General features: G+C 45.9%; 2 protein-coding genes across 5 annotated transcripts in view; one reads left to right on the forward strand and one right to left on the reverse strand.

Annotated features, from left to right (window-relative positions):
* Positions 1–22937, reverse strand: part of LOC120955169 (phosphopentomutase) — a 58493-nt gene that overhangs the window by 12659 nt on the left and 22897 nt on the right. The window lies entirely within an intron of this gene.
* LOC120955172 (START domain-containing protein 10-like) lies at positions 397–22025 on the forward strand. The gene is made up of 5 exons (XM_040375757.2): positions 397–1601; positions 9978–10284; positions 18066–18204; positions 18320–18590; positions 18669–22025. Exons 2-5 carry the CDS (start codon positions 9993–9995, stop codon positions 19167–19169), a joined length of 1203 nt encoding a protein of 400 aa, XP_040231691.2. The 5' UTR covers positions 397–1601; positions 9978–9992; the 3' UTR covers positions 19170–22025.

Raw genomic sequence — 22937 nt, forward strand, 5'->3', positions numbered from 1 at the left:
CCAAAAACTAGCGTCTGTTTGCAGAGGCCGCAGTAAAAGTGCAGTGCAGTGTTTACCCGTGTGCTTTCCTCTCCGGCTTGCCGGGCATGCGCTGCTACACACTCCTAAGAGCGATTCGTTCGTGTGTTTATGAATGGCAAACAGGCTCCACCACTCCAGCCACCGAGGGGTTTAAGGGAGAAAGACAAAGAGATTACAATGGTGCGGTCTCCCTCTAGCCAACGATTCACAGAGCGCCACCACTGCCCCATTTCTACTTCCTGCAAAGCAACTTCAACCACAACTCTCTTCGCTCGCTCCACTCTTTCCACCCATCCTAGTAAACGCACACGTTCGAGCAGTCGCCGAAGCTTTCGCAACCGTAACTGCTCGAAAACGGTCGCTCGCGCTCGCGGATAGCATACTTTCAGGGGTGATGATGGAAGGGGAGCACGCTCACGGAAAGCACGCTCGATGCTGCAGCAAACTGCCCTTGCGGAGTAACCGTTTAACCGTCATTGCGTTCGGATCGGAGCGGTAGTTTTCTGTTTGACCGCTGACAGTCTCGCTAGCCGCATCGACGTGTCGTCGCGTGTCACGCTGTTCCCAGTGTCGGGGGGGCTTTCTTCTTTGATAGTGTTGGTGTGCCGCCCGTGCCCTCAGTGTAGCGTTTGTCGTAGATAATGCTGCAGTTTGGTGCGTGAGATTTTTCTGTTTTTTTTCTTTGCTTCGTTTGTGTTTGTCTTGTGTAGTTTGTGGACGCGCTTTATGGTGTGACTGATAATTTCGGGGCAGGATGAAAGTTGCCATAGAGATTACCGTGAAGCTGGGCGGTGCTATTTTATGAGGATTATAGGAACGCTCGGCCCAGAACGGTTACTTACTGCAGTGAAGGGGCAGTTGGGCCATAATTTGGGTTTAGTTCGAGTGAGAGATAGTCAGTAACGCTGACATTACTTTGAGCTTTACTGAGGCCTATATAACATGATATAATAAGCAGAAAACTTAATTCAATTAATAACCAAAGCAAAGTGTCTGTCAGCCAATTAATTTCCACAAAATCCTGCTACAAACATCAACGGAAGTGATAGCGGGCATTATCCCAAGCACACATCGTTTCTTGTGGGGCACCACACCACACCTGATAATGCAGACAAGTTTGTTTCCGAACTGCATTTAATCAACCTGCACCGCGTGGTAGCGACTCTACGGGATAACTCCATGTCTGCAGATGGCGTAGTAGATCAACCACCAACGCTTTGTGTGATGGTGCAGTGGGCAAACAGCCGGAGCACAAAAGCAGCCCGAAAGTGATGCGACGTCGACGATAAGGTGGAACAAAAAAGTACAAAAACCCTTCCCCAAAACCGTACCACGTGTGCAGCGGTGAGCGTGTGTGCGTGCGTATCGCTGTGTGTTTATGTACGAATTTTGTGGTGCAAAAGCGTCGCGAGAAGCCGAGCAAAGTGAGCGGTGAGCAAAGGAAAAAGTTCAAAGCCAGTGAGTGAGAAGGCACGAGGAAATCGCGGCAAGCAGGCAACACAAAAAGGAGGTCGAGTAAAAAAAAACACGAGGCGTATAGCGTAGAACAACTAGTACGAGAGCAAACGGTTCCACAGACAGTAAGTATTGGTGTTTCGTTCTCGGTTCGGTTTGGAGGAAGCAAAAAAAGGGGGTGCAATTGAATGCGAGAAATAGAGTGAGAGAAGGAGAGCGGGATACCGTGTTCGTTCTTCTTTGCGCACCAGCAAGCCTACAGCACGGCACGTTCTCACGTGGTCAACCTTACCACACCGCAACACTGTTGCGTGTGTTTAACGCGTCGAGAACTTTTCCACGGCAACGTCACATGGTTGCTTTCTGCAGTCGCGGCCCCGCTTCAGTGTGTGCGTTTTGTGGGCTTTCTTTCTTTTTCTGCTTTGTTTCGCGAACCGCAGCACACACCCGATTTGGCATCAGTCCATTGGCCTCGTCGTCTGGGTTTACACTTTCCCCCGAGGGGGAAAGCGTCGTGTCTGCACCCATCTTGCGAACAGTGAACGCGAAACGTAAAACGAGTTCTTTTAGAACACTAGCGGCGAGGTTGTATGTGTGATTTTTTCTCCCTTTTTCCAGTTTTAGTAAGCCCAACAGCACCGTTTTTTTTCCTTATCACCATCAATCGGCGAACATGCAGCGCGCTTACCGCTACGACCGTTCAAGTATCGTGTTTCCCTTTACGGAATGGTTTCTCCCTAAGGAAAAATGGTGGCCTGATTTTGCACACTCGCACGAGTGATGGCTTTTCTACCACTCCTCCAGCTCCTTCACTATTTGCCGTTGATTAACATAAGTGAGAAAATGAGACTTGATTCCGGTCCGTTAGAGCGCAACGTATCGAGAATCAAATTACGGGGCGTCTCCATGGCACCAGGCGCCTCCATTGCGAAGGGAAGGACGTACCCTAAGCGTCGCTTAGCAGGCAGGTCGCTGCGTTTGTCGCACAGTACGTGTTTTGAGTTTTGATTTTCAATTGCCCACGCAATAATGCAAGCGAAATAACGGTTATAATACAGCTAAATATTTAATGATTTATGCTTTCCTTACTAATTCGCCAAAAGAAGTGTCACAACGCCACCAATTGCAAATGGAAAAATATGCTGCTTTTACTGCATCGTTTCTATAAGCAGCCGTAAGGAGGATGTGAACGTTGAATCAAGAGGGAAAACGTGATTGAATGACAACGAGGGTAATGTAACACAAAAAAAGATGCTCCTTCACGTTATAGAACGTTTTCGAGACCAGGCAAGAACACTCGCACACTAACCAGCTTTCTTTGTCTTTGTTTCCCCGATACGATCGCACGAATCTCCATAATCCCAATCAATCTATTCAAACAGTATCGATCTTTTGACACGTCCTTTCCGCCACTGCCAAGGGTGTGTATCGTAGGGGGGGGGAAAAAGGTAAAAAAACGGGGACTTTAAGCAGGGAGCAACAAGAATCAGATATCAAACAGTAGAGCTTTTTTTTGTTTTTTATTTGCATGCATGGAGCAGTACAATGTAATTGAAGCATGCAATACGCCACGTGTAAGTGATGATACTTGTTTTGCAGCAGGTCTTTGAACCTGGTGTCTTGTTTGAATCGTGTTACCGAACATAATAGCACATGGCAATTTAATTAAATAAATACAATAACCGTTTGGACATAAGAGAAGAGAAGCTAACTAAAAAAGGCATTCATGCATTGAAACATTCAAAAAGAAAACAAAAACCATAAAAAGGCAAAAGCTTTCACAAGAAAAAAAAACCTTCAATAAAATGATTTATGAGCTTCGCTGGCAAACGGATAGGTCCCTTTTCTGCTTACAGGCGAGTAAGCGTTACTGAGAAGAGAAAGTGTGCCGACAAAACATTCCACTAGATGCTTTTAGCTAATGTGTTTCCCTTACAAAAAAGGAAGAAAAATACATTCATTACTAGAAACAACCTAAAGCGTGAAAAAAGGCAAATACTCAATCACTCGTTTCTACCATAACGCAGTGTGACTTGGACCAGCGGTAAGCTACTTCGCACCAATTGACGGGAGCATCACATACGCTCTGCTGATCGCAAAATAATTAACCTATAGCAAAATAAACGACTAGAAGTAGGAGGAGCAAGCAACCGTCCGAGCAACGTCGGACCATCGCCAGATTGGCATCATCATGGAGGAGCTTTACTTTTTCGCCCCCCTTTACATCCCACATATATTTGTTTTCCTCGTACCAGAAAAATGGTACCGAAACAGCTGAACAAACACATTCGCTTCCTTTCCCGGCAGGTCAGGTGGTGGTGGTGGTAGCGAGCAGGAGAGGTTGTACTTGATTTGTCAACATTTCCGTCCGTCCGTCAAGTGGCATCGAGTTTCAGTGGCATTGCAACCCAATGAATGATCAGCAAGAGATGGATTGAAGTCAGGAAGTAGGATAAAGCAAACAAAAAAAGAAAACGACGGACTGCGAGTTGACAGACTCATAAGACAATTCCAGGTTCCGGGTGGAAGCAGTTCAATGGGAAGATAAATATAGTTTTCACTTGAATCACATTACCACGTCCACGTGCTGTGTGTTGATTTCCGAAGAGACTGCGGGAAGCGAAGCGAAATCGCCGTCATTTTCTCTGTTCATTAATGAAGCAGGAAATGTGCGCAAAATTGACCATAATTGGAAAACTTCCGGTACGAGCAACTGGTGAAACGGTACTACGATGGCCTTGCAGTGTTCCGTATGAATAAGAGTGTAATTTTTAGACAAGAAAGCACCACCATCACCACGTGGGCGTTTATCTTCCGGGAAGTGCCACTAGGAACGAAAAACCAGGCGGGGAGGACGCATGGGCAAGGGAGAATTATCGATTTTCCCGCTTATCAGCTTGGCATTGGCCGGAATTAATAATCAGTTTCCTCTCAACCCTACTGCCCCGGTGCTGGCAAAGCTGTACTACATCTACCCACACGTTCGTTCGTTCGTCTCGGCTGGCAGAGATAATAGCATTTTCCAGAACAATTTCCAACACACGACACGATGAGAATCTTGTGTGTTGCGAGAGCAGTGCAGCTTCTGGGCAAGAGCTTATACACCACATCCCGTCGCATCGTGCAGACAAAAGGCGACACATTATCCTGTAGGAGTTATCACGGCTGGGCTGGGTTGTGTAAGTGTATGTTGCTGGGGAAAATAACCCGCCCAACGACTTGAAAGACGTCTCTGCATCATTTATAGCATACCCGACGCATGCACACCTCCCTGCAACAGAAGTGCCATCGAGACGAACTTTTCCAAGCCGGGCTGTGTACGAACTGGTACTGCTTTCCTAAGTGTGGTTGACGTTAATAGTACTGCACCTGTGCTCGTGCAAGCCGTACGTGTGTCATATGTGGAGCCACGGTGCGAACGGAGCGCTTCACACGGAGCTGTCAGCACCTCGCTGTGTGTGTAGCACAACTTCTAATTCTATTGCTTACTCCAAAAACTTCATCTCAACTTATCACAACAGCCGCGTATGCCGGGGGTTCAACCATCTACTGCTAACTTTGAACTCAGCTGAACGAAGAACCCGCCCGCCGGTTGTATGAAAATTCAGTTTACACTTTCTTGTGTCTTGTGCCTTTTTTTGTTTCATACTTTCCCTGTTGCAAACAACAAATAAGGAGTGTGGGCACGGCGCGCAAGAAGTGACGTTCGATTTGAATGACAATGTGTCGAGTGCACAAACACAAGGGTACAATACAAGCGAGCAAAATGGACGGATGGGCGGATGGGAGGCCCTTCGATAAAATACTTTTCCGACACGTTTTCGCGTAACAGCTTCCCGGAAGTGTTTGCGCTCGGTAGAAAATGAATCAAAATGTAGTAAAAGTTGCAAAATCGAAACCTATTGAAAAGAGGCGTGGTATGGAAGGGGTGGGAAGGTACTTAATCCACGAGGCGAGCGAAAAGCAGCACGGATAAACAATTTTTTTCCCAGTGCTCTATTGTTTATTGTAGGATAATGTGATTTTTATTCCGATCAGCACCACCACCACGCCACAGAGAACGTGTGTTCGGCCTGTTTCGACAAGTATTTCTGTCCATCGAACGATGCAATAAATAACGGTCCGTGGGCATATGCTGCACGATCGCTAGCAGAGAGCTTCAGGCGAATATGATAAATGCGCTCAACAGGACCCGAAACAGGAAAGCACATTGAACAAACATTTAACTTAGCCCTTGGCGAGCTAAATCACTTGAACTTGAGTTGTTTTTCCCCCGCTCAAAAAACCACACACCAAAAAGATTTCCTGATTTTCTTTTCCTCCCAGTTCATTTTCAGTACGGAAATTGTTAAGATGCGTGTTCATAAATTTCACACAGCTCAGTGGAGTGGAGCAAAACGCCGGAAGACAAAAGGAGCGCGCGACAGGGGGAGATGTGAAATATTGGCAAAAATTAATTCCATCATATCATGCCCGAACATTGCGTGCCGGGGTAGCATTAGGAAGAAAATGGGTACCCATAAAATAGTGGAAGAAGTTGGGGCGCTTTTAATAGCATCAGTACCGGACCATTAACCAGCAACCAGCGTCAAGAAGGGGGAAGGAACGTGGGGGAAAAAATGAGGAATATTAATAACAAACAGTTGACGCTTGACCGTACTGCATTTAATGCTGGACGAAAGAGAGTTTGATCGTTGATTGGAGAGAGAGTGCCGTGAACATAAACTTCATCTTACCTTGAAGTGGTAGCACATTGAATTTGATGAATGAATTGATTAGCAGCTTTACGGTTACGGGAAAACAAGCAAAATCTTGTTCACAATCTGGGTTTTTTTCAAACGAGCAACGTTTCACACCATGTGTGACTTCTGCCCAGTAAAAGACACGGCATGTTGTTTTGCAGACAACAGGACACAGGAAACCCAATCGTATCTTTTGATTGAATTTTCAAGTCATCGCCATCGTCGTGTTCGTTGCTGCGGATGGATTCACACAGCGTGGGCGTGAACCCTTTTCCCATTGATTGTGACAATTGAAATCGTGCCTTCCGCCTGACGGGACAACATAATCGGGCTCATTATCGATGTATCTGCTACATCATCATCATCTTCGTATTCAGCACCACCCACACGGTGAACGAATCTCGCGTGGGCCGACCAGAATTGCTACGGCGTTTTATTTAGCAAAGGCTAGCTTTTTTCGATTTCCGGTTCCGGTCGAGGAAGGACGCAGGACGAGGTGTTTGATTTTGTGTCGAATGTCACCAGGGTAAAACCACACCGCGGGCAAATGTGTGTGTTTTTTTTCTTGCCACCTGTGCTTAAGAATAAATCCCCTCGAGAGTATTGAGGCGGACAGAGAGAAACTGGAGGTGGATTTGACAAAACATTCTTCCCCGGCAGGGCTCAGAAAAAAGGTCTTTGAGATAGCGAAGGCATGGGTTTGTTTGGAGTATGTTTCTACTTGCTGAGCAACACAAATACATGAAAAAAAAGATGGCAGCAGAAACATAAATCTTACATCACAAAGTTAACGCATACTCTCGGTTGTGTATGCGAGTGTCTGTGTCGGAGGTTTTAACGTGCGTATGGCAGCTTCCGGTGCGGACCGCCGCGAGAGGCGAGATTTAACAACATTTTCATCCGACCCGGTCGTCGCCCCCACTTTGAAAGAGCCATACGAACCGTACGAAGGTTCTCGTTGCAAAGAACACACACAAGAACACGATGACACATCTCACGTGGGCATGCCAAAAGGTGTGCAAAGGTGTGCTGGAAAGGAAAGGACCCACCTCAACGCACGCAGCCTTACGAGCCTGCGGTGCAATACACGTCGTACTCGCAAAGAGCGAAGGAAGCTGTCACTGACAGGATGAAGATTTGCTGCTACGCACTGTGCTACGTGTGTGCGCCTGCTTCTTGCGCTTGCTGTCGGAAGCGTTCAAACGTTACCTAGGCTTGCCGTTGGGCTGGGACAGGAAACACCCTCCCCGGTAAGCGTGGTGGTGCGCGATGATTTCGTTATGATTTCGTGCCGGTTTAATGGTACCAAAATACATAACCTTATTTTATGCCCCACGGAACAGTCAATGTAATTGCAAGCTTGTACAAGTTTTACCCTATTTATCCTGACAAAAGTGACTACAGAGTGTCATTTTGATACACTTTGCTCAAAGTAATCGCGATCGATAAAATGATCCAAACCAACTCAACTTTTTTTCGTAAAATTGGGTGCCTTTGATGCACTTCCCACAAAATAATTCCTAGACAGAATAATTAGTTGATTGCCTGTTTTAGCTGAGCTGTTTTTGCCCATTTTCTCGCAAAAGTTTGCTGCTGTTAAAATCATACTAATACCCTTGCAAATTCCGAACCAAAAAGGGTTTGATGTGAAAATTCTTTGAAATTTACCTTATCTACTTCCAAAGCACATGCAGCACCAGGCGGATTCCACGAAGCGTCCAAAGCCTCGTCCGTTAAATTCTGTGTGTAACATCGTTGATTGCATCGAGCAGATTTCGCGTTCATAGTTCATACGGTTTGGATTACACACTTGCGGCAGTAGCAGCAGCAGCAGCGAGTGTTACTTTTCCCTACCTATGGGAAGTTCAGCTCAAAAAAAGGTAGAACACCGTGTAAAAGTGAGTGTAGAACTAAATTGCACCGTGTCAGTAGTGAAGCCCGTTGCACTCTAAACGCACACCGACAGAGAACATGGGGGAGCATGTGGAACAGTTTTGTGATTTTTGCACCGTAAGCTTTACCCCACTTTCGAGATAGCGGACGGCGGACGGCGGACGAACGGACCCCGCGAGTGGTAAAACAGATAATCATAAACGGGAGGGTTTCATTCCAGGCGTACCCGTGACCTCGTGGTATCGTTCTGTACGACCTTCGCTACTACTCTTCTCATTTCCGGCGAGCCATCCAGAAAATGAGTTTCGCACCAGCCCGTAGTGCCTTTACCCCAGTGGCCGTTGCTATGTAGAGCAAGATGCGATTTTTGTTATTTTTCCAGTGCTCCTTTTATACCACCAGTTGATAGTTGGGCCGGAGCGTGGAGGAAGTGTTTATGAATTGCACTACACTAACTCGACTTGGGAAACCTTAATTATACTTTACGAGAAGCTTGCTTTACACTACCGTCTAAAGTGTGCCTGGAGAGCATCCCGAATGCCGCTGCGGTGGGTGGTGGTGGTGGTGGTGGTGCGCATCGTACCGAATAAAATGAATGTTGCAATAACCGTAAACAGGCGTAATGCGTTTTATTGCGCTCACGTCAAACTTAATATAAAGCGTTCGGTTGTAACGGCGTTCACTAAAACCTTGGTTCCGTGCCGTGCAATATTAACGCCATTTAAGTAATGAATCCTCTTGCTGGGGAGGGCCACGCCGCCACACACGCTGACAAAGTGTCATTCGGATCGAATTGAATTGAGCGTGCGAGGGCAAAACGACGTGATTACAGGACAGACAGCACACAGAGAGCATGAATCACGTTTACACACACACAAACAAACACACTTTTCCCTTCTAGCGGGTCTGACACAAACATGTTGGACAATTAGATTTTCGACGAATCGTTATTGTCGCCCGCTCGTCCGTGTTTAACGTTTCATCTTTAATGAAAGCTAATTACATTTCACGGACATTCGGCAAACATCTCATTTCATGGACATTCGGCTTGTGTTGTGGGTAAAAGACAGAAAAACATCCACTTTCCTTCGAACTTTCCAGCGACTGGCATCGTTTTATTCATGTTTTACCCAAGTCCGTATTTGTGTCTAATTCCAACGCTCCCGAGATTCGATTCACAGCCTCTAACGAAGTCAGAAATAGCCGGCTTACTAATTTTAAGCACAACAAACCGTTCGTTCCCTCATTCCTGAGCCCTGAACTGTGTGATGAAATAAATTAAAATTTATTCCATCCCGTCTTCCCCAGACCTCCCCAGCCAGGTTACCAGTTTGATTGTGCAGAGGCTTTATTGTGCCATTGATGTTTTCGGAAAATCGGCATCGCAAGGCTTCACCAGCGCGTGGCTTTCGTCTAATATGCCTCCACCAAATCACCTCCCAAATAGCGACACGACTGCCAACACAACGACGTCACTGGCAAACGCGTGGCAACAGCCAACGTTGCTCCATCGCAAAAGCGCTACGGGGATTGCCGAGGAAATGGGGCTAAAGACTGCGTGAGGAATTAATATCTTAACTCGATTAGGAATTTACGGCCAGCCGGCCAAAGTTTCGTTTCAATACCGGTGGGGGGGGAGGGGGGGGGGGGAGAGGAGTAAGGCGAAGTCATTCAACTTCCTTCTTTGTGTCGCTACTACTGGGTATTGCATTTGTGGGCGATCATTTTCATCCCAGTTGGGGTTTGGTTCCTACTTCGCTACTTCCTTGTTGACGTTTTCAAGACAGCAGCAGTATCGCCTTGTTCTCTTTTTTTTAATTTCCCATTTCTTCCTTCCTTCTCTTTCTCTCTCTGTCTCTTTCACAGCAAAAGGGCACCCGAATGGCACGAATAGCGGACGACAGTGACTTCGAAGCGCTGAAACGACTGGTCGACAATCACGACGGCTGGACGCTGGAGCTGTCCAAATCCGACACCGAGGTGTACACGCGCCCCGTGCCCGGCTGCAACTTCAACATGGTCAAGATCCACACCGAGTTTGCCGACGTCACCGCCGACATCGTGTTCGACGTGCTGCACGATCCCGACTACCGGAAGGTGTGGGACTCGCACATGCTCGCCAGCGAGGAAATCGGCATACTGAACGTCAACAATGACGTCGGTTACTACGCAAGTGAGTGATACCGAGCCCGTCGAAACACACTTCCAGCACTGTTCGCGTTTAATCGCTTGATTAATGATTGCGGGGAAGGGAGTGCAGGCAGGGGAAAGAGGGAAGCTTTTGGTGAAATGTTTCGGGAAAAAGGTGTTGTTATTCGCCCACGGATACGCGAGATAAAGCGTTCGATAACGTACTTGATGGGGCCCATAAACCGAACACGCGCTTATCGGGCTGTTCGTTTCGCTTGTCTGATTTCAGCTTTACGGTGCGGCCAAGGCGGGGAGGGAGGAGACGTAATCCTCTGCAGTTTGGAGGAGGTGGTGTTTTCCATTCGACACCCAACGCTCTGTTTACTTTTTTTTTGTTAGCCGGGTGAAGGTCCCATTAAGCTTAACGCTTTTAATACGTCATGAGAGAGTCCCATTTTCACCTCCGCAGCGACGGTGGCGTTATCGGGCCACTTTTTGCCTCCCCATCCCAGAGGTGATTACGCGAGCGGTGAGGTCGTAAAGCCCAATTTCACCGACCATGATCAGACTCGATGACGACCCTGGGCCGCCGCGTCGCGGCTATTTTGCTGGGGAAGCAAGAGCTTTGGGGTTTGCGAAGCGAAAGCGCACCATTGCTTTATTTATTCACTTGTACCACATCTTGCGTCAGCTTTTGTATGTGTGAGTGTGTTCGTAGCAAACCAGTTAAAGCGACCTTCCTGCACCTCAGAGCTTCCACCCATAAATGGTACCGAATTCGCGGAAGGTTCTAGCGAAGGAGGAAGACTTTACCCGAAATGGGGACTTGTGTAAATTAATTTTTCATAACACCTGTACATTCTCGTGTTTGCGGAAAACATACCAGACACGGGCACAGGTAACGCAGATTTACACACCATTAGCAGGCTGAGTTCCTCCATCTTCATCATATTTGCCCAGCTGGCGTAAGGGTAATAACATTTGCAGCTTATAAGCGAGCAGAGCCGGTTATGCTAATGCGGGAAAGCCACGGGTGAAGGTTTTAAGATCAGCGCTCCAAGATCAGCAGGATGTGTGGCTTTTTTGGGCCGGAAAAACATTAGCACAATCCGTTCCACAAACAGACAGGTAATATGACCTACGTCACAGATGACGTTAATGGCGATGTGGTTTAACCTGGGCCGATAATTTGCCAACAACCTGACGGGAAACGTGAAACCTATCGCGAAGTGAACCTAGGCAAGCTCTTCTTACTACTTACAATTAATTGATCTTTCCACTGATCCACGCAAAACCCCCTCTCAAGCCGTGCTTTAAATTAATTTGAAATTATTACATCGTGCCGAAATTACCCGAGCTAAGCCATAATCACCGAAAAGCGCCGCCCGGGCAAAGTTTCAAAGCTGGAAAAGTTCACGATCGGAACGAAATTTACCACAAGAAATGTAAAACCAGCGCTGCGCGAGAACGAAACTTTTGCACTTGTACTTGCGCCAGCATAAAACTTGCAAACCCCACTCGTTACCATATACTGCACATCCGCTACTCAACGAGCCAGCGAAAGCTCTCCCACACAAAACCGAACGATACAAACACAGCACACGGACGAGAGCGGTTTTGATTTTCATTCCTTCCGCGAACATCTCCTCGCAGCGTCACACTTTCTCTGCCGATGGAGAGATGGCCCGGCATGTACTTTTACAAGTCTTTTGATTTTGCTTCTTCTCAGCATAAAGATACTAATCAGAAATTCACACACACACACACACACACACACACACACACCAGGAGTAAAACAAAACCGGCTTGGTCCCAAAGTCGGTTCAGCTTCTCGTGCCCGGAAGCATGTGTAAATGTGTTTCAAGCACCACCACCACCGCCGCCATCAGCCATTTCTGTCACGCCCCGGGTGTGTGTACGATTGAAGTATGTAAATTGGTTTAAACTGCTTGGGATTTTACTTTGCTGCTTGAGACGCATCCTCTTCCCTTCTTCCAGCCGGAAAAACGAACGGATCAGTGAACACCGATAATACGCATCTGTAACAACAACGTTTTGTGAAAAGCACAGCGTTAAGCAGCCCGAGCGAGGCAGGTATTTGAGGAAATGGTTCGCATTTGGTACACCGGTAGAGAGTGCTTCATTATTTGTGGAGAAAATTGATGAATGTTCCGATTTGTAAGCAGCCTTAAGGTGCGTCTTAACGCTCTGCTGGTTCGTTGGCTGGTTACAATCATTAGGAATGCCGGAATGTCCTTTAGGACCTAAAGCTAACGTAATGACAGTAAGCAAGCTGTTAAATTGATGGAAATTCTATTTTGTAACCAGAGTAACCGGAAAGCTCTTTCGTTTTTGTCTTTTATCCTGGTCACGTCACCAATTACGAAGGTCTCATAAGCAGCCAAACAGAACGTTTCATTTTGATGTATTTTTCCAGAAGTATAGAACAAATTCAACGGGATTTAAACCAACAAAATAGGCAAAGAATGAAAAAATCCTTTATTTTTGATTCCAACGGAAAAAATCTTGAAAATTTTACCACACACAAAATTATTGCCAAATTTTCAACAGATTTTAGTATCAATTTAATTTAAAACGTTGCAAACCACCCAAAACAGTCTTACCCTACTAAGCCTTAACCATTTTAATCCACCATAATGGTACGCAAAGCCGGGACGGCGGTTGAAGCTGTCTTCAAAACCCTCCAAAACGATTGAAAAATCATTTCCCCTGAGACCAAGAAGGCCGCGTGTAAGTTGATTGGGATGCCTCACTTATCCCTACTTTGAAGCAATCTTTCGATGACCCGGCAAAGCGTTCGGGCAATGCCCTCGGAAAAAAGGTTGTTGAGAATATTGTTTAATATTGTAGCCGGTAAGCTTTCATCCGGGCAAGCCCACGGAAAAGTAGACCCGCTTGCTTCCCTAAACTGTGTGCCCGTCGAACCGCTGTGTGTTGTGCTTGATTATTTTCGAACACAAACGATCGTGTCGTCCGATGAGACAAATGGGGTGATGAAAATGTTATCTTCATCCTCCGTTTTGGTGTGCCCTGATTTTGAAGGATAATGGTGAAACGTAGATCCAATGACAACGACCGACGACCCGTTGGTTGTGCAGCAAATATAGGCAGCAAGAGGAAATGGAACAACGCTGGACTACATTCAACAAGGAAACGAGGGTAAATGGGAAACATTCCAGGATTCGGGCGGTTTCCTAGACCAAGGCAGTTTCCACACCGCCCCAAAAAGGGAGTCTAAAAATAACGCAATACCTAACCGCACTTCGCTAGAAGAGCTAAAGATAAAACACAGGCACGATCTTAATTGAAACCAGCGGCGCGCTTCGTTACCGGTCGCGAACCAGCGTGAAGTTTACTTTAGCCTTGCCCATCCTTCCTCCCATACGGCTTATCTCTCTTCTTCCGCTTCTGTGGCTGAATTTTGCCTTTTTTTTTATCCTACGAAACTTTCAAGAATGCTTGCGGCGGTAAGTCTTGTGCTTTTCGCACAACACCACTCCAATCTATATATTGTTACCGCTTTGGGAGGGATTTAACAAGCGAACATGAAACATCATGCCTAGGAAATATGGTACCGGGGAAATGCTACACGAAACGGCACTTTTTTGCTGTTGTGCCCGGGACAAGCGCGCCCGTGTTTCTTGTGAGTGCGGGTATTGTTTTTTGTTGTTGCTGTGCGTGTGTTTGTTTTGTGCGTGTGCCACACGGCGGAAACGAAAGGACATTATTTACGGTATAAAATTACTCGTCTTGTTAGCCAGAAACTGAGCATGATTGATCCGTTACATGCTTTTTGCTGATGGCTGTGAAGCAATTTAAGAGTGCCGGGGAATTCTCACAAACCGCCAAGGCTGTAGAAGAAAAACATAATGAGGAACAAGCTAGGATGATTGTCATAATAAGGTTTTGAAAAACAATTTCTCGGAATGTAACTCGAGGTAAATAAAGAAACTGATATTAGTAAGCTAAATTTTGCACTGTATTTATACAGCTTGAAGCAGTTTTAGTAAGTAGAATATGTTCATACCATCTCCTTATCAAATATAACCTTGAAGGATAATATTACTTTCGGCAATAATTATTACAGTTGATTTAATTCCATCAAACGCATGGCATGACTATGTGGAAGTAATCAGAAGGCTTTCCTAAAAGCTGCTCTTTCTGAAGCCTTTCCATGTAACGCACCGATTTATTCCATCACAGTGACACACGTACACAGTAACTATGATACAAACATTTCGAGTGGATTTAACCCTTACGCATCTTCACTATACACTCCTTCTTGCAAGCCAATTTTCCCTCTCGCTTGATCAAGCGGCCATCGCAAAGGTTTCTCGTAAACCGATTAATGGAGCAGAATATTCTTGGAACCGCTCAAATCTAATAACATCATCCTCCCCCTGCGGATGAAGCAGGGTCAAAAGCGGGAAGTTTCCCTGGCTGAGCTGAGCCGACCGACCCCACTAGTCCGGCCTGGGCGCTAAGGAGAGGGCTGCTAAGGGATGCGAAACCCAACGAAAACCACAAATTGAATTTACAGCCACATAGCATTGCAGCAGTGTACGACGGGCAATCGACGCTATATTACACAGCGACTCAGGCGTGTGGTGGTTTGTGGCTGCTGTTCAAATTTTCCCGCTGATGCTGCTGGTTTTGGTAGCAACATTTTGAAATGTGCCGCAGGGACATAAACGAAGGAAGCAACCAAAGAAAGATGAGCTTTTTTCGGGACGGTATGCAAAACCACGACTAAATTTCCTCTCCACTGTGCTAATTGATCTTTCGGGGGAGAAAGATTCTTGCCAAGATAAAACGGCTTTCCCTCCCCTGGAAAAACAACTATAAAGCTGTCGTCTGGGTCTGGGTTTGGGTAGCTGCTTGATTTCAAGGTCAAAGTTCAAACTGTACATCCGAGCATATTAAAAAGGAAAAACAAAAAACAAATGCCAATCTTTCAGCGAAATAAAATTAACAAACATAAGCGAATAAAGATTGATACTTTTTGCTTAACACTCAATCGCCCGCTTCAATACCGAAGCCCCCGCAGGGAGTTTCTGTTATTTAATACAAAACACTCGCCAAAGAAAAGCAGAGGAGCAAAAAACAAACTGTTTCTCCGTCTTTCGTGTTTCGAACTTTCGAACATCCTTAGAGGTGCGATACACAGACGTCCGCGCTCCGGGGGGCCTCATATTTCATGCACACCAGTGGATTAGCATCGGTTTCATGAATTTCTCTCGTGTTCTTCTGTGTATGGCGATGATGCATCACGCATGGTAGGGAAAGGGACAGCGTGGGTTTCTTTTCGCATAAAATGTGGAATAATATCGTTTGATTACTCTATTAGCATACTAAACCCCGCATGACTCGATATTATTCATACCAGGCTCGAGCGATTGTAAAAAGATACATGAGCAGGAGAAGAGCAAGTGTGTTTTTCCTGCATTTTCCCATCCATAATACAGTTCTAATAAGCTTTATTATACAGCGCAATTATTGCTACAGACTTAAAAAATCCCAATATATTCCTCTTTTTGTTGCTTCAGAATTACAACTTAAGTTTAACAACATCAAATCATCAAAACGTTGGAAGTACGGTTCCTCCAGAAGTTCGTTTCCCATCACGGCAAAGTAACGAGCCGAACGAGCCCGCCCAGGAACATATACATTTCCCTGCGGGATGTTTCTCAAACTGAAATAAAAAAGTTAAACTTCCGCATGTCGTAATTTAAACATAAAGCTGAAAACTTTGTCAATAAAGCATTACACTTTTGCCATTTCCCCCGAGAGGTGACAGAGACAGGACAGCAGTCACTTTAGCACTTACGGAGTCGTTGTAGTCGACAGGCGAACTTCCGACTCCAGAATGATACGTTCAAATATAACATGGTGAAACAGATTTTTACGAACCATCTATCTATTGGTGTCGTTGCCATTTCACGCACAAAATTGATGTAATGCTCCATTAATACACCTTTCTTTAAATCGTCTGGTAGAGGCAAACCTACTCTCGACCCACTATCAACACACTTCAACGCTGTGAAATTCGTGTGATCAAGTATTTATGCCAGGCTCCCGCGGCACTCATTTACAGGGTTTGGCCAAAAAAAATCTCAACCATGTTTTTAACCATTTAACAATATTTACCCTGCTGCGGTATGCGCGGCGCCCTTCGACATGCTTCGAAGAAAGCCACTTGAAGAATGACTCGCCGAACGAGCTGCTGCTGCTGCTGCTGGGTAGAATGTAATGGCGCGCGGTAGGCTCTAGCATCAGGCAGGGGGCTTGAAAAACATTTTACGAGTTTATTAAACCTCGATATAGCGTGCCTCGGCGTTGCGGTGCCTTGGGGCCTATCGTCGGTGTTTATTTGTGCTTAGGGGGAGGGACTCTCTTTTTTTTGCACCATTCTTCGCCACAGCCGCTGGAGCAGCAAGTGATGTTGAAGTGAAGGCCGATCGCATGCATTAAATACTTGGCATTTTAATGGTGGCATCGAAGAAGTATGTAGCTTTGGAGGGTAGGGTTGTAATACTTCTCGCTAAATTTATCGTTTACTTTAGCATGTTTTAGGAAAGGCGTAAAGCAAAAAGTTTCAGCGAGTAATCAAACTCGGCCAAGCTTTGTACACACTCCACAGCTCAAAAATCAATACTGCACCAGCGACGATCAATATGCAATTAGCTTTAATGAAGGGCAAACATTCACACCCACACACACCGAAAGTTCATTAAAATCATCGCAATGTTTACCGCCAGTAAACGGCATTGGTAAGGGCTAATAAAACCGCCCAATATTCACCCGAATGTATGGTTTATTCGCTCACGTGAAAAGCACGCTAAAAGTGCTGCAGCATTCAAACCCACCCTCTGCCGTTAAAACCGATTTTGTTTTATTTTTGCAACTTGACTTTTCACCTGCAGTCCCCACTCGACGTGCATTTTGTGGTGCTTTTTCCCTCACGCTCTGTGTGGACTGTATTGAATTACGTGAATTAGCATTTTCCCTATGCACGAAACGGCAGGGAAGCATGAGAGAATGCAAACAGGGGCAGCAGGGACGTGTTCCTATGCCACAGTAAATTCATGTTTCATTCATGGTTCATAAAAACACATCGATTGTCTGAACTTTCTGGCTCACATCATGCTTGTACTTTTTGTTGCACCTCAAACTTCCCATACAGTGGTGCAACGCTGTGATGGATTTTTTTGCTGTTGGAATGTTAAAAAAAACCATATCAATATTGCGAATTTATGAATATGGAGCAATTTCCATGGCTTCAATGCACGAGCCAGTATTAACGCGACCGAAAGGACATCAAAACATGTTTGTTTAAAAAAACGACATTGAGTACATATTTCACAGGCACTTTTCGGTCAAATTTAACAAACACTGCCGCTCTTACGAGCATCTATTGCAGTTTCCATTATTCGAGCGCTGCAAAAGCACTTATTTATGCCATCGCCGATGGTTAAATATACATTGCTTTGTATTTTTAGCCTCCACAGCACGCCACACTCCATCCTTCATACGCGTGCTCATTTTGCATTTGGATGCAAATTGAAACGCTTTCTTCTGGTGTGTTTTACCTTCGCTTCGTATGAACAGCAGAACAACACTACATTTGCGATGCAAAGTGAATTCGTTTCGATGAACGAAGCTCGTACCACAACTGTTACTGCGTCTCCCGTTACACATGGTGTATCGTTTTGAAACGATGCGAGAAGAGAGGAAAACAAAACGAAAACAAAGCGTGTATGGTGAATAATTTTCCGTTTTTTTATTGCTCCTCCCCTCTGATAGTGTCCTGTCCACCGCCCCTCAAGCCGCGAGACTTTGTGCTGCAACGATCGTGGCTCGACACCGGGCCCCAAGGCGAACAGATGCTCCTTTCACGCTCGGTCCCTCACAAGAACTATCCTCCCAAGAAGGGTTACGTACGGTAGGTACAATATTTGCACAAAACGCTCGTGTCGCTCTTATGTTGTCTGTCGCGTTCTAATGGTTCACCTTTTTGCTAATTAATTTTCCCCTTCCATTCCTTTTTGCCATCCCAGCGCGATGTCGTACATTACCGGATTCGTACTGCGAACGAACGAAAACTCAAAGACTGGCTGTATACTTAAGTACGTGGCGCACTGTGACCCGCAAGGTACGCTGCCACCCTGGCTCGTGAACAAGGTAACGCACACGCTCGGACCGCGCATGGTAAAGGATCTCAAGAAGGCGGCCCTCGGGTACCCGGGCTGGAAGCTGACGCAGCCCCATCTGCGGAAACCCTGGCGCTTTCCGGAGGAGATTCGCTGTCCACGGATATCGATCGATGATGTAAGCGAGAGGAAAACACGAAAAAAGATGTCCCATTAGAGTAAATTAATGATTATTCTTTTTGTTTTCCTTGCACAGTGTCTCGATACGGTAACAGTTCCACTCGCGCTACCACCTGCAGCTACAGTTTCCAGCCCGAAAAGTGCTCCCAGCCAACAGCAGTCACCCAGCACACCGCAACCTCCAGCACATCGAAAGCTACCCCAGCTGAAAACGCAAACCAACGGTCGCGTGCTGCCGATACTGCACAAAAAGGCCCAATCGACACCCTCCTCGCCCGTGGTGGAGGAGGCCAAATTCCCCAAGCGAGACGATCTGAAGGAGCTGCTGGAGGAGAAGCGCAAGGACGAGAAGAAAAAGCAGAAAGATGCCAAGGAACCCAAGGGCAAGGACGGAAAGGAGGGCCTGAAAAGCAGCAAAGAGCTGGAAAAGGAGGCAAAGGCGGCGGCCAAGGAGAGCAAAAAGCTTAGCAAAGCGGCGGCCAAGGAGGCGGCCGCTGCCGAGAGCGCACTGGCCAAGAAGGAGAAAAAGGAAAAGGGTCTCACCAAGCGGAGGTCGTTGTTGAATTTGAAGTTTTAGTTAGTTGTAGTTGTAAAGCGGGTTAGAATGTTGAAGGGTTGAGGTTTGTTGGAATGGAGTGGCAGGCTATCAGTATTATGCATCGAAACGGGAACGACGGAGGAATGTATGTACAATCGTATGTAAAATCAATCAATCGCCCGACGTGAAAGCGCTCCTTCCTTAAGCAGCAGAAGGGAGGAATTCGAAAAATGAAACAAAATACAATAATCGAACGATACGAGCACGGAAGAACGTTTTAAAAGCTTTCGTGAAAAACAAATCTACGAGATTTTTAAAACCAACAACTGAAAACGAGTAGAGAAGTGTTTACCTTGGTAGAACAGCAGAAGCAAGGTCGGTTGTATCTTTACATTAGCGATCATCTTTTGCGATCAGATTTATGCACGTACCCTACACCATTAAATAGATCTAATCTAATGAAGAAGTAATTGAAGAAGCTTACTTGTATCCCAATTAGTACAGCATCGTGTTTTATTTATTGCTTTTAGCTGCTTTCCTTATTCATTTAACACAATGTACGTAATACTCATGAAATTATTACTAAAAGCATTACATTTGGGACATTATTGCTTTTTTCGCGATAATTTGAATGATTTTGATAACTCTTTAAACTAAAATCCACCTTCAAAGCATCGATTTTAAGTTACAAAACAAAGTGTGCTCGTCTGGTCATTTACATTATCTCAACTCCAATATCAATGCTTCTCCAAACTTTGATGTAAATAAAGGTCAATAGCGACTAGATATCTAACACAACATAAGAACTTCCTCTTCTCCACAGGAGTAAACCGTAAACTGTAAATGTGTTGTTAGAACCGTGTTGTTGAGGATAGAGGTAGTAGTAGTAGTGTAAAACTGTACATCTTGTTTGAAAAATGAACCACAAACGAACATAAACCAAACAGCCATCGGAAACAACGTGATAACATACTTAGAGAAAAGCCTAGTCGCACACCGTTACACCGTTACATATGGGTGAACGCGTTACGAATATGTGCTATATACTAACAAAAAAAACTGTACTAAACCTTCTAAACCTGTGTACTGTGGTACTGAGTGAGATAATTCGCAGTTGATGTTACGAAAAAGAAAAAAAGACGAACCTTTAAAGGGCAGACGAATAGAAGAGCCCGGTGCGGATGGTTTATAGATAGCCAAACAGCAAATCGAGGCGCGAAAGACAATTAGTGTGTAAGACTTTTCAACTACCGCTACACCATACAAATTACAATGAAACTGTATGTCTCCCCCTCCCTTTCCTGTGGCCTTTCTTCCCACTTTCTTCAAATTGTAAGAAATAACTTCATGAGAATTAAACACACGAAAACCTATCAGACTTGTAGACTGTAAGTAAAACAATATGGGAGGAAATAAAACCCTAGCTAGGAGCTAACCAATGATGAAAACATAGAGTATAAGACAAACAGGAAGGGCGAATCAGAGAGGAAGAGAGAAAGAGAGAGACACACACAGAGTTTTATCAAAGACGAACCAATTACTGTCGCGTTGTGATTAGTAAGAGCGAAACCTACACAGAAGAAGTTGTAAATAATTTCGCCTAATCTGGAGTCGATTGTGTTGCGATTGAGGGTGCATCTTGCTTTGCCTCGGAATAGAAATTCGCAACAATTACATGATCTTAGCGCAACGGAGTCAATCAAATTCGCACTTCCCATTCGCCGGTGTGCAAGTGTGCAGGCCTCATTGAACTACACTAACATTAGCCAACAACATGCAGATTGTTCCCCGCCCTTTTTGCTACCATCTCTGGATGGTAGCAAAAAGTTGGTAGTTTTGCTCCATCTTTCCAATCAATGGACACAGTTTTTAATTGTAAGTGTATGTAAGTGTATGTGTGTGCGTGTGCTGTATGTATGTCAGTTGGTAAAGTTATGTATTTTTCGTGTGAAGTCTTTACGCCACTCATTGTAATGGTTGATTAGCAGCAGCAGACTGACTGACCGTAGAGTGTGTGACATTAGTGGAGCGTATAGGCGGGTAGGTGAGTGGGTGCACCTGTGTACCGGAAGGGGGGATTTTTTGGGTGGGCTCGATCCTAGGCGCACAACAAGGAAACCCCCATTTGCTGTGTAATTACGTTGAAGTTGTAGGTTGTTGAAATAAAATCAGTCAAAAGCCGATTGTGTTGAATTGAACTTCGTTGTGTGCTCAGATTGCTTACAACGACATGATGACCAAGGCTGTTGAAACATATTATGCTCTCTCGCTTACACTGATCGTATCCTCACATGTGCTCATAATCCTCAACCATGGACAAAGCACCACAGAACGCTCCCAATCAGAACAAATATGCGAAACGCCAGCTGTCGCGCAGTTAACGACCCTACACAGCAAACACAAATAAGGCTGGCAAGCAAACAAACGCTGGATGAATATTTCATCCAAAAGCGTCGCCGCCAGAGCGCGGCTGAACTGGTTTGCTGGGTGGTGACTCCACGAAAGAACTGTGGCAATTGAGGGACCCACCTCAGAGCTGCTATATACCTTTCGTCGTCAGCAACAGCCATTTATTACCGCGCATGTTGTTAAATCATTCTACGTTCAACCCTATTTCACTCAAGTGCCACGTGCCTTTGGGGACTAATATGCAAAATGGATGACCAGTCGTGAGCTCGGCGACATGGGTAAGTTGTTGCAAAAAGACGAGCGAAGACATTCGACAATTTGCATTCCGATGAGTTACTAATTACATCAAAATTGCTCATTCGCTTTGCAAAACGTTCCAAGGATATCTTAATTCCCCGGTACAATGTGAGCCGTATGTTTGATATCGACATGTCCCATATCATCATACATCACCACAAAACGACTATCGAAAGAGAGAGAGAGAGATAAAGAGAGAAAGGAAGAAAAAAAACCCTAACCTAATCCCTGCACTATCTCTCCCCAGGAGTGCGCGTCCGTTTATCCAGAGCAATAAATGTGGCCGACGAGCAACCCCACAAGTTTTCCACCCGCTCAGTCCGCTCAGGGGCGCAGGGCTACGAATCTACCCTGCCAGCTGGAGACAGCAGGCTGAAAAATGGTGTCATCTTACTCCCCCGCGATCCCGATCCACACCACACGACTCCCCAATCAGCACTAAAAAGCAAACGCTAGAGCGTCCCAATCTTTCGCCTGCGCGCTGATATCAACTGCACCTCTCGCTTCCTTCCTCCGGCTTCGGAGGAAAACCCTAGTAACCGCGGGCGCGAAAAGCGGCCTGACAGCGAGTCCGTCAAGAAGCACTAGAGCGCCAGCCAGCCAGCCAGACCCACCCCGAGCCCATCATACACTATCCTACGAGGGTGGTCCTTCCCGATGTGTCAAACTGACGCCGCGGGCACAGTACGCGGCCAGCAAGCAACAGGTCCAGTTCTTGCGAAGCACGCCCGCGGAAGTGTCGACGCTGTTTAGTAGTGCCGGACGACCTTTTTTTTCGGGGGGATACGAGATAAACCTGTCGGCGGATCATCTCGCGTGCTTCCGAAAGACGCAGAGTGCCCGAGATATGGATTATGGTGGATCATATTTCACGAGATTATCATTCACGTCACGAGAGCGGAGACGGATGACTTCGGGCTGGTGACTACGAAGCTGCTGCTGTGAGATGATCTTCCCGCTGGTGGTGCTTTCGCGTTCGCCCTTCTTTTTTGTCGTGAAGATTCGCATTCGCGCCCGGTTGACAGTGAAATGACAGTCTCATTAAGTGTTTCCTCGCTACTCTGGCAGCGAGCACTAGTGCATCAGTGATGACAAACTGTG

This window comes from Anopheles coluzzii, chromosome 3, assembly GCF_943734685.1.
Source record: "Anopheles coluzzii chromosome 3, AcolN3, whole genome shotgun sequence".
NCBI lineage: Eukaryota > Metazoa > Arthropoda > Insecta > Diptera > Culicidae > Anopheles > Anopheles coluzzii.